Source organism: Paramacrobiotus metropolitanus, unplaced genomic scaffold (assembly GCF_019649055.1).
Source record: "Paramacrobiotus metropolitanus isolate TYO unplaced genomic scaffold, Prichtersi_v1.0 Parri_scaffold0000007, whole genome shotgun sequence".
Lineage (NCBI taxonomy): Eukaryota > Metazoa > Tardigrada > Eutardigrada > Parachela > Macrobiotidae > Paramacrobiotus > Paramacrobiotus metropolitanus.
In genome coordinates, this window is record NW_026570227.1 from 2,844,194 (window position 1) to 2,854,959 (window position 10,766).

Genomic DNA, 10,766 nt, shown 5'->3' on the forward strand with positions numbered 1-10,766 from the left:
ACGCATTTAAACTTTTTGGAATTTTCTAACAGCCATAACTCCCGAACCGGATGTTGCGCGCACAAACGGTTTTCACGCCAGTGTATACAAACCTTCTGGCTGTAGAATGTCATAAACCGAAACAAAAATGTGTTTGGGAGTGCGCGAAAGTGAAAGTTTTCGTGCCTGTACACGAATTTGGTACTATGTACCGGCCCACTTCCCTTAACTTAAATTGTAAACGTTTCGTATTATCCTAAATTTAAGGTTGTAATCATCAATTTAAGTACGAGCACGTCCTTACTAAAGCAAGAGACATTCCAGAAACGCTTCCTTATTTTGTTGGCCGGCCATGTGAAAAAAGCACACCAGTAACAACATTACATATTTGTTTGATCGGCCATCATTTAAACTATCTGGAGAAAACAGAATCAATGGTTTCGGTGAGATATAGAATGAAGGAAAGTCAGAGAATGGCTTGTGCAACGTTTGTGGAACTTTTCTCTTGACCTTTCTGAGCGCTATTGCATCCGCTGTGATTTCAATACTAAGAAGTCTTTCACGGGCGTCAACCATCCTTTCTTCATATTCTCGGTTCTGTACGTTTTCGACCGATCCCTTCTTTTTACTTAAGGTTTTCTTTAATTAAATGTCGTTTTTTAGCTACTTCCTCCCCGGCAGTCTTTTTACCGATGCTTTGAAAGTGGCAACTACAAATAGTGTTCAAGTATCAGCTAAACAGTTTCAAATAATTATGTAAACCGCTAAATACGATGCAGTTTGAATACGTCAAAGTCGTCAGTATCCTGACAGCTTGTCTGCCGCACGCTGGCAGACATTATAGACAGATTGACAGAACAAGAACGTCAGCGATTGGCTAATTTGAGTAATTGACAAGGTTTCGATAGGAGTATAAGCTGCAACGATTAGTCCGACAGCGCGACCGGGAACAAAGAGTTCGGCATAGGCGACAGTTTTTTCAGCTGCAAATCGTGCAGACCGTCCACACACCATCTCTTCCCGCGGTAATACAGCGATGGACGCGGATCCGTCGTCTGTGTCGCACACAAAGTCTGCCAACAAGAAAACCATGTTTTTTTCTGATGGCAGATCTCAAGGGTCGGTGTAGTCTTACCTTGCAGACCACATTATGTTTTGCCCACCCTGTTGTCTCGGCGTCTGCTTGAATGGCTTTTAACCAAGTGGACAAGAGGTAAACCTCCGTTTCCCTTGGCGCTGGCAGTTGCGCCTCCATGGCATTCCATAACATCTCACCGAAATTGCCGATGAGGCGTTGATGACGTACTTCAGCAATCTCAGACAATTCCAATGAAAGCAAAATGTTTAAAGCGATCGTGCATTTTATCAAATGGATGTTATGACACAGAAGATCGGGACATGCTACCACGGAATGCGTAAATGTTTCCCGGGTGCTACCGACCATATTACCAGAAAAAGGTGAACGAAGTGAGCATTCGAATTTGTAACTGCCATCGTACTTGAAGCTAAGGAGATAGCACTCCAGTCGGTATAAAAAAATACCTTTCGGTCTGATGTTGGCATTGCGCTGTAGGATGAAGTTAAGGATGTCGAGAATCTTCACAACGTCCATTCCATCCATCCTCTCGCCATAGTCGGCAATAGTAATGTATTGCGTGAATGGGGAGATTCGCTTGAAGAGAGCCGAGGTCATAAAATACAATGGTTTAAGCTCACTGCACTGATCTTCCTTGGTGAATGCCGCGCTGTCCAGAATGACTTTTGCTTTTAAGGACGCAGAGTCCCAAATGAGGTTCCATAGTGGGCACACGCGGCACTGTTTGACCTGCGTTATAACGTCCAAATGCGAGAAAACTTCCGTCCACAATTCTATCGATAACACAGCGACTTCCGCCGCTGGTAAAATCTCGGTCGCCGCTGGTAAAATCTCGGCTAACGGCTCTGACATCCGTAAAGCGGACTGAATTATGAACTGGTGAAGAGATTCCAGGCGTTCCTGCCAAACCGTCACGCTACAAGTCGGACATGTAGACGTCGACCAAAGTGTAATAAAAAAAGGGATCCTTCTTACCGTTTCCCATGTCGTATACAGTACGTATCGTCGATATCTTTCGCGCTATTGGGTCGACACTGAAGGTACACCACACATCCGTCCACGATATCCACCGCATGAGCATGATACCGGGCATAATCGTACGGCATTCCCTTTTTACCTTGTTTCAGACTTGCCGCAACCAATTTTGCCGGGCAACCTTCCGGCAAAGGTATAATACGCTTGACAAACGTCTGTACGAATTTTGGTACAGGTAAGTGCTTGGCGTGTATGTAATGTTTGTAATTATCCTGGATCGGTGACCGCCAATTAGGATCCGTCTTTACGCGAATCCGCAACTTGGGAACCACTGTCGCATACTCCTGCAGTGTCCCGCCGTAAACGATCGCCACGCAGTAGTCAGCCCGAATCATGTCTTGGAATGTGCCAAGTATTTTCGCGGGAAACCACGTCCACGCACCCGATGCGTTGTCGCGCATCAGGATGTCTGCGTCTGGTTAAGGTTTGCAATCCAGATCAACGGCGCGCGCCGGGGAAATTTATGGTAATGCTTGGTAAAGAGTGGCATTTCTACCAACATATCAACCGCTTCCGTATTTTGACCTACCTTCTCAACCGCTTGCGTACTGGTAATGCAACGCTGCGGTAACGCTTCAAAGCAGAAGAGATGTTGACTTTGTAGAAAAATCAACAGCTGTTTGCGCAAATACCGCCTATATGCACACATTTGACTGAAAAGGTTGCCATCTTTTCTAAATTTTCTAATTACTACCGCTTCGTCAGTGACTTTTCGACCGGAGCGCAGCGAAGGTCCTCTAATTCAGACAAAATTAAAAAGGTGCTGTCTGTCTGTCCGTTACGGAAGTAAGAAATGACGTCATACAAGGAAGTAAATGTCGTCGTATAAGGAAGTTAAGAAAACTATGTCATATAAGGGAGCCGGAAATGACGTCATATAAAGAAGTAAAAAATGTTTTCAGAGAAAGGTCACCTCAAAGGCTCAATGGAGCACCAGCCGTTGTAAGGTCACCGTAAAATTTGAGATTTGCAAACGTTTCTTTATTAGCTCCGCTATCTGCCTTCTGAAAGGTTTGACACGGGTCTGGCACTGGAGTTGCCGAGAAATACTTAATTTAAGGCAAACACAGCTGGTGCTGTTTAACTTTACTTTGGTGGTATATGACGTTGGCGAAGCCCTTTGTTTGTGTTAAGGTTTATCTCAAAACCGTTTCAGTCAGTGAAACAGCAAGCAGATATATTTTTCTTTTGGAATTCAAAAATCAGTCTTTAGCTCTCGATAATAATAATAATACTTATTGCTACTCTGACAACAATTTCCCTTTTTATTTTTCAGTGCAACCCCTCTGTATAGCTTCTACATTTTATGATTAATGCCCCAAACTTCGATCCCCTCTCTGAGTAAATTTTGGAATACATAGTTTTGGCAGGATTACGCCATAGTGACGCTTGTGGCAGACAGATCACCGATTTCATAGGTTTTAAATTTAGGCTCAGTGGTAATAGTACATGGCAAAAGCGCCTGATGATTATTGTTGTTGGAGAGGAAAGTTTCTACTTTTCGTGCAAACATTTATCACAAAAACTCTTTACAGTTCTTTTTGAAAATGTTTTTTTTGTAGTCTGATCAAAAGTTAAAATTTTCGGAAATACAGAGTAGTTCCGAGATGTTATTGATTTTAGAAATTGTTTTCCAGAAATTGTTTTTAAAGGGGCAGAGAGCATTTTTTGTACTGCCCCACTGATTGTTTGTGCACACAATAGCAACAAAATGCGTTGTAGTATTGCGCTGTAATGTATTTGTATGTATAAAAATGCGTTGAAACTTACGATTTTGTTGCCAACTCTGTAATTTATTTCTTATCTTCCTCTTAACAGCTTTTTCCCGTACCCCGTACAAAGGAATAACGGAGCAGGTAAACCTGCATTTTACTGGGTCACTTTTAGCGAAAACCAGCTTTCATTGGTGCCGGTTTGTTGCGAAAATGTTCGTTTATAAATTGCTAAATATAAATGAAGGTAACTTCCGGTGTCGAAAAGTTGTTTTTTTCTAGGGATAGGGTAGGTTTTGTCAAAAAAAGTTCCACAAATTTTAACTATTTGAGCTAACCAAGCTTACAGCGTTGTGTTTGAATATAATTCTTCAAGAATCTGCTTCGGTTGTTGTTACTTCCGCAGAAGAACGACTTTCAACTATCAACCTTTACACTTTAAAATACCTTCATTGAGTTCAAACTTCAAAACTTGTAGTAAAAATATTATTGTGCAATCTCAATTGCGTAGTTATGATGAAACGCAAGCGCACGCATTGTGCCAGCGAAAATAGTCGAAAGTCGTCCAAATCGGTATAGTCTATTCTCAGGGAGTTTTGGAGAGCCCAAAAATTGAGCTTTAACAAAAAATGAGCTTTTCTTTTAATTTCCTCCAACGATGTCATCACTAGTAAAAAAGTTACTGTTTCATGGTGACAAAGGCGACATGCAAAAAATGTCAGGTCGGCAGCTGCTTTCTTTGTGAAGACTAAAGAAACATGCGCCATCGACACAGGCATGCGACCAGCATTATTGCTGGTCGCATGCCTATGTGACTATGTCGACGTGTGAGCAGAATTTGTACAAAATGAAAGGGTTTTATTTTGCTTGAGGACGCACCACTTAGAAATTCCTTTAAAAATCAAGTTTTGAGATTTGGGCATGAAGGATCACTAGGAAGCATTTCTGAAGTTATAGAGACATTACAAAAGTTCTGATTCACTATAAGAACAATTTCATCAAAATCGAATGTTTTCAAGAAAAATTGAAAAGGATAATAAAAGCAGGTGCAACACTTAATTAAACGACTAAGCTGCGCTCCGGTCTGCCAATGCACGCCAAAGTGCATTTTCCTAGTATAGTTCTTAACCACGCTTTGCCACAGATTTCCCCGGCAAAGGCCTACTTTCGGATTCCCACGGGGACATGCTTGCGCTCCAACGGTCGTCATTAACATGGAAAATCTTGTGGAAAGGGGTGAATTCACGTCGGCGATTGAAGCAAAGGAAGTCGATGATGAGACCGTCCTCCGCCACATCCACTACGCGTCCATAACGCAATAGTCCATCGTCGCCCAGCACGTCCACGCTGTTCCACGTAAAATTTCCTGGGACCATCGTCGAATGGCACAAATCCGGAATGTTTCTAGGAAAAATTCGGTTAATTTGCTACAGCTAGGAACAAAATTGTTTGAATTCAGTTTTAAAGTGCAACAACGTCAAAATCCTACAATTTGTCAAAAACTCAAACTTTTCCCGGAAAATTAAACAAACACGATATTCAAGTGAACTTTCGGAACTTTCCGAACTTTCGGATTAATTGTTAGTTTGAAAAATCACGATAATGAACACTGTAAAGCTATAGTACTGCTCGATTGGTAATAAAAAAAAGCGTTCACTGTTAGAGGCAGGCTTTATATCGGCAATCTAAACGCTAAAGCTGCTGTTCAGCCTGAAAAATACAGTATAAAGACTGCATGTGTACATGTAACACTTACACAACATGATCACATCATGTTTTGCACAAGACATTGCCGGAAGACAAATCGCAATGTACCGTAGTAAGCCTTAAAGTATAAACAGATTCGAGGTAAGTAGCATTTCTAACTACATGTTAGCAGATCTCGTTGCAATAACACCCAATGCTTCAACTGCAGCAGGGGGCTTTGGTGTTCACTTTGATGTTGTGCCTTTAGGCACAACTGTAGTCTACCACCACTACCAGAGTCTACATAATTCCAGTATATTGAGGCAAAGAGCCGAAACAGCTTTAATAACACATTGTGCGGGAAAATAGTCTACATATTTTTTGCCGATTGCACTGCGGCACAGCAGCCGCTTCCAGTAATTTTAATTTTATTTGCAAACAGCTTTAGTTTACAACTGAATATCGAGATTTTTAGTGCGCTTATCCATCCGGGATACGGTGAATTTACCGCACCGTAGTTAAAAAGATACGCACGATCGAGCCGGTTCTTGAAACCCGTACTTGCTCGTATTTAGAGTAACGCAACACCCTTGTTAATTCAACGCTAAATCCATCGTAATTCCGTTTCATTATAGAAGTGCAGAAGTAACAGAACGTTTTAGTACTCTTATTCACATTCATATTGGTGTTCATTGTCGAGTCAGTTGTATTACTTTTATGCATGCTGTATCAAACCAAACTTTACAAAATATTATTAGTGGACGGCTCCAGGACCACGTTTCACCACCAAAGTCTCCCGACACCACCCGAATCCCGAGTCGGGTGGTGTCCATAAATCACACGAATCTCGAGACACCACTACGGACAAACAACACACCAGTACTGTCTCTGACTCTCGGAACATCACTTTTTGCCAATATTTTTAAGTTGATTACGCGCGGGAAGACAACAGCGATATCTTCTCGAGTCTTCTACCCGATTTCCGTAATCCTGAGCTTAGCTTTTCGACGCACTCGTTGTGCTGACCGGCCAGGCGATGACTGAACTTTCATCTGCACTTTGAAAGTTAGATTTAAAGGATGCTGTAACGTACGGCGTTTTTTCGAAAAACGAACTTCGCTGGGAATCGTTTCCCTTCAGTAACTCGTATCCAAACGCGTTAATGAGCTTTAACTCCGTTAACGAGGTCCAGCTCGTATTTTTGCAACTATCTGGTGGTGTCATGAGACTAACGGTGTTGTCTGTAAAATGGTCTCTCGAGAAGTTTCACGGCAACTCAGCAGCAGCGTATTACGACATTTACATTGGTCGAACAAAACAAGCGGGTGCGCGACCGCTCTGCTTTCGGCGTGAGAGTTTGCAAACCGTCTTTCGTTACGGTTGATTAGGCATCGCTCTTACGGCGTGGCCATGCTTGCCAGTGCAAAGCCGAAACCGACCGCGCCCTGTCAGTTTGAATAAGAGACTTTCTGCATTTCATTGACTTCGCGGCTATGCCTTGATTACATGGGCCGGGAGTCGGCAAATACCATTTCGTGATCTTTTGGCGCAATCTGCGTTGGACGATTTCATGACCTTGGCTTTCGCTTGCCATCCATGCACGCGTACGCGAAATGTACCATACGTGCCATCCATGTACGCGCTAAGACTTTTGAATTCTTTCAGTTGAGCGTAAACTTTATTCAGCTCACTCTGCCTATACTTTACTTTATTTCGTCGATCGTCACAAAGGCGACGGTTAAGAAAGCTTAAGAGACCTAAGATACAACAAATCTGAGAACCTAAGAAAACTAAGGCAGTTTAGCATAACGGTTGAACGATTTCGCGATGGTTCGATTTGACGTCTGTTCGACGAGGTGTCAGTCGACGAAACGACGGGTCACCGCTTAATTTTATCATATGGCTGAATCCCGTATCCACTTCAACAAACTTTGCCATCCATTATCCATTACGCGGCGCTCCAAGAGTCCCGGTGGGCAAGACCGCGAACAACTAGTCAGACAACAACTTCATCAGTTGAATAAGGAAGTGCAGCGCAACGCGCGACAGCTTCTAACTCCAGCCCTTGCAGAGCATCCACGCACCACCTCTTCCCGTGGTAATGCAACAAAGGACGTGGATCCGCCACCTGCGCGCCGCACAACGCCTGTCAAGATAAAAATGCGATTGCAAGAAGTGTAGATTTTGGCGTCAGCAAAGACCCACCTTACAGACCATGGTTGCATCACGCCATTGCCGTTGGTCGTGCGATTGAAGTGCTGCTAACCACGTGGACAAATGTGCTAGTTCCACGTTGCTCGGCGCTAGGATTCCCGTTTCCAAGGCACCCCACAGGGCTCCTCTCGAATCCCCAGTAATACCGTGTCGATGCACGCAAATATCGGCACATAGCTTCAACTGGGTGCCTTGACTGAACTGGTCGTGAAGGCGAAGAATACACTCCACCGTGAAATTACATTTAATCAGCCGAATATTAGCGCATAAAAGGTAGCGGTACTTGAGGGTAGATTTCGTCAGTATATGGCTGGCGTTATCAGTACACAACCCATGCCGTGGGCATGGAGATGTATGATGATCGCAATACGAAACTTTTCCCAAAGAACACTCCAGACCGAACAAGTACACAGTTTGCAGTTTGATACTATTGCGCTGTGTAATGAAACTAGCCATATCGAGCAATTCCACAACGTCCGCTTCGCTCATACACTGCCCTCGATCAGCCACAGCAAGGTGCTGCGTGGATGTGGAAAGACGCTTCCAAAGAGCAGCGACCATAAAATACCGACGTCCAAATTCCCGGGAGTTATCGGTGTCGAGGGCCGCGCTGTCGAGAACCAGGTTCTCCGTGATAGAAACTGAATCCAGAAGTGCGTGCCATGTGGGGCAGACCGGGCGCAGTTTAGTCTGCGACACCGTGTCCAGATACAAGAAGACTTCCGTCCACAATTCGGGTGGCAATACAGCGGCTTCGTCCACTACGGGAATCTGGAGTATCGGTTTGGGAATCGGGCTGACGGAATCCATCAACGCGTTGTGATAACGTTTGAGTGCTTCCTGCAACATTATTACCCGATATTCAGTTTCAAGCACATACCCGGATGCCTCTTTTTTGGCCAAGGCAGTTTTTTTGCTCCGAAAAATAAGCATGCCTAATGTGTGTTCCTTTGCTGCGTACTAAGCCACCCTTGCAGGTCGAGATTTCCCAAACGTAGTGAATAATTTCATAGAAACGTAATTTTAAAGTTTAAAATTTTATTCCATCGGTTTCTACTACAGTCCAGAAATGCAGACGAAATTTGATCTAGGAAAACCTAAATTGCGCAGGTAATCAGGTTTGGACTTGAAACAAAAGACAATTCGACGATTTCGATAACGGCGTCTACGCAATCATAAGGCAAACTGTTCGCGTCGCTAATATTTTGTCCCTCCAAAAAATGTTTATCTGCAAAACTTTTATGCGCCATAATAAAACTTTTTTCTGCTTTTCATCTGTCGTAGTATAAAAAGACTGAATGAAACTGACGACTTCTGTGAAATAATGAAACGAAATACGGGTCACCCAACGCCTGGAATAAGCATTTGGCATGCTTGTTTTTCGTTAGAGCAACACTGCCCTGGCACTTAAACATGTGGGTAATTAGGCTCGTCAGTCACTCCCTCTTACCAGTTCTCTTGCCGCGTGGACAACGTCGGCTTCCGTCCCAGTATGTGATGGACGCTGAATGTACACCACGCAGCCGTCCACAACATCCACACAGTCCGCTTTGGCAGCGTACCATGAACGACATTTCGTTCCCTTGTTCTGCTGCTTCAGCGCTGCTGTAGCCAGTTCCACGGGACAACCTTTCGGTAACGGCATTGTGCGCTTGACGAACGTCCGTTTCTTCACGCATTTTGCCAGTTCCGCAATTTCACAGTAGAACTGGCTGCCGACCGGCGGCTGCACGCCACGGTCGCCACCGTACGCCTTCCAGCGAATCCGCGCCTTGGGAACAACATCTGCGTACTCCTGTGGTTTCCCGCGATGAACAACAGCTACGATGTAATCTGCATGACCCATTTCGGCGGTCCAAATGAGCAGTTCCGCGGGGACCCATGTCCACGCACCCGATTCATGATCGCGCAGCAGGACTTCGGCGGGCAAATCAGCCCAGGTATGTAGACCACCCATGTCGCTTCCGTTCCGGTATCGTAGGTCATCATTCAGAAACACCCGATCAAAAGGAGTAAATTCACGTCGGCGACTGGGGCACAGAAAGTCGATGAAGAGACCATGGTCCGCCACATCCACCACGCGTCCGTACTGAAAGAGGCCGTCGTCGCCCAGCACGTCCACACTGTTCCACGGGCGACTCCATGGGGCCATTGTCGAATGCTACAAATCCTAAATCAAATAGACCACTTGTCACAATCGATCCTGCTAATAAGATGGACAGAATATCCCAGCGTTTCCGTCAGCTATTCTGTACATAGAGAGCATACAGTCGGTACGTACTTCCTGACACGTGTGCAGCAGGAGCAAAACACTTCAAAAAAGCTGGTTTCAACAGAAAGCAGGGACCACGTGCAAACAAATGCCTAACAACTGTAACCGTTTATACTAGAATTCTGGAAAATTAAGAACGTGCACTCTGGCTCTCCATACTTGAATGCAGCAGAGCAGACAAGCTGCCGTATTTTCAAGTTTACTATTACAATCAGGACAGACATCAGTGAAATGGACTTTCAGTGGAATGGCAACCGCCATAGTCGGTGCTTTGCCCTCTAACCAACATGCAGAAGTTTGGCACCACGCATACGCTACGTAGTACTTACGTAGCACGTAATATGGGCGCACGCTAGGCGTCCGATACCATGACCAACGGCAGTGCTGGGCAATTTACAGACACATTACAATATTTTATCAGACATATGCCGCCTGTTTTGTAGGGCTTCGCTTTGTGTTAATTTTATGAGTCAATCGCTTAAAACAAATAGAACCTTTTGCGAACCGACGCTGTCTGGAAAGTATAAAAAGAATCACGTGATGTTATGGTCTTACGACGACTTCCTCCGTTGTCGCTTTGTCACCTATGGCACGGTTAGTACACGGTAAATTTTTAAGGACACTTTCTAACGGATGTATCCATAGTATCCCACAGTATGCCTACGTATGCTACCTGTATCCCGTAAGCGACCTTCTGTATCCCTTCCGTTCACTTTAGAGACCTTTACCCTGTGGTATGCGTACGTATGCCACCTGTACCCCGTAAGCGACT

General features: G+C 44.4%; 2 protein-coding genes across 5 annotated transcripts; both read right to left on the minus strand.

The window, feature by feature from the left end:
* Positions 1-619: 619 nt before the first annotated feature.
* LOC129582194 (uncharacterized) lies at positions 620-5,536 on the minus strand. 4 transcript variants are annotated; one of them, XM_055473639.1, is made up of 5 exons: positions 5,312-5,536; positions 4,988-5,226; positions 2,051-2,525; positions 1,115-1,991; positions 620-1,052 (listed from the first exon to the last, which is right to left on the minus strand). In XM_055473639.1, exons 2-5 carry the CDS (start codon positions 5,196-5,198, stop codon positions 906-908), a joined length of 1,710 nt encoding a protein of 569 aa, XP_055329614.1. In that variant the 5' UTR covers positions 5,199-5,226; positions 5,312-5,536; the 3' UTR covers positions 620-905. The 4 variants fall into 4 exon arrangements, with proteins under 4 accessions (XP_055329614.1, XP_055329613.1, XP_055329616.1 ...); XM_055473638.1 differs by having other exon boundaries at positions 4,952-5,226; XM_055473641.1 differs by having other exon boundaries at positions 2,051-2,582; positions 4,952-5,226.
* A 1,715-nt stretch (positions 5,537-7,251) lies between these two features.
* On the minus strand, positions 7,252-10,105 carry LOC129582176 (uncharacterized). Its single transcript, XM_055473614.1, has 4 exons — positions 10,004-10,105; positions 9,173-9,892; positions 7,714-8,562; positions 7,252-7,654 (listed from the first exon to the last, which is right to left on the minus strand). The coding sequence occupies exons 2-4, from the start codon at positions 9,872-9,874 to the stop codon at positions 7,505-7,507; spliced, it is 1,701 nt and encodes a 566-aa protein (XP_055329589.1). The 5' UTR covers positions 9,875-9,892; positions 10,004-10,105; the 3' UTR covers positions 7,252-7,504.
* Between the last annotated feature and the right edge of the window lie 661 nt (positions 10,106-10,766).

Bases quoted from the DNA above. Each gene is read 5' to 3' on its own strand.
- LOC129582194 (XM_055473638.1), bottom strand. From the start codon at position 5,198: ATGGTCCCAGGAAATTTTACGTGGAACAGCGTGGACGTGCTGGGCGAC. The intron at 2,526-4,951 runs GTTAAGAACTAT...AACCTTAACCAG, and splicing joins GAAATCTGTGGCAAAGCGTG to ACGCAGACATCCTGATGCGC. The intron at 1,053-1,114 runs GTAAGACTACAC...TCTTGTTGGCAG, and splicing joins AACATAATGTGGTCTGCAAG to ACTTTGTGTGCGACACAGAC.
- LOC129582176 (XM_055473614.1), bottom strand. From the start codon at position 9,874: ATGGCCCCATGGAGTCGCCCGTGGAACAGTGTGGACGTGCTGGGCGAC. The intron at 8,563-9,172 runs GTAAGAGGGAGT...ATAATGTTGCAG, and splicing joins TCCACGCGGCAAGAGAACTG to GAAGCACTCAAACGTTATCA. The intron at 7,655-7,713 runs GTGGGTCTTTGC...TTATCTTGACAG, and splicing joins ATGCAACCATGGTCTGTAAG to GCGTTGTGCGGCGCGCAGGT.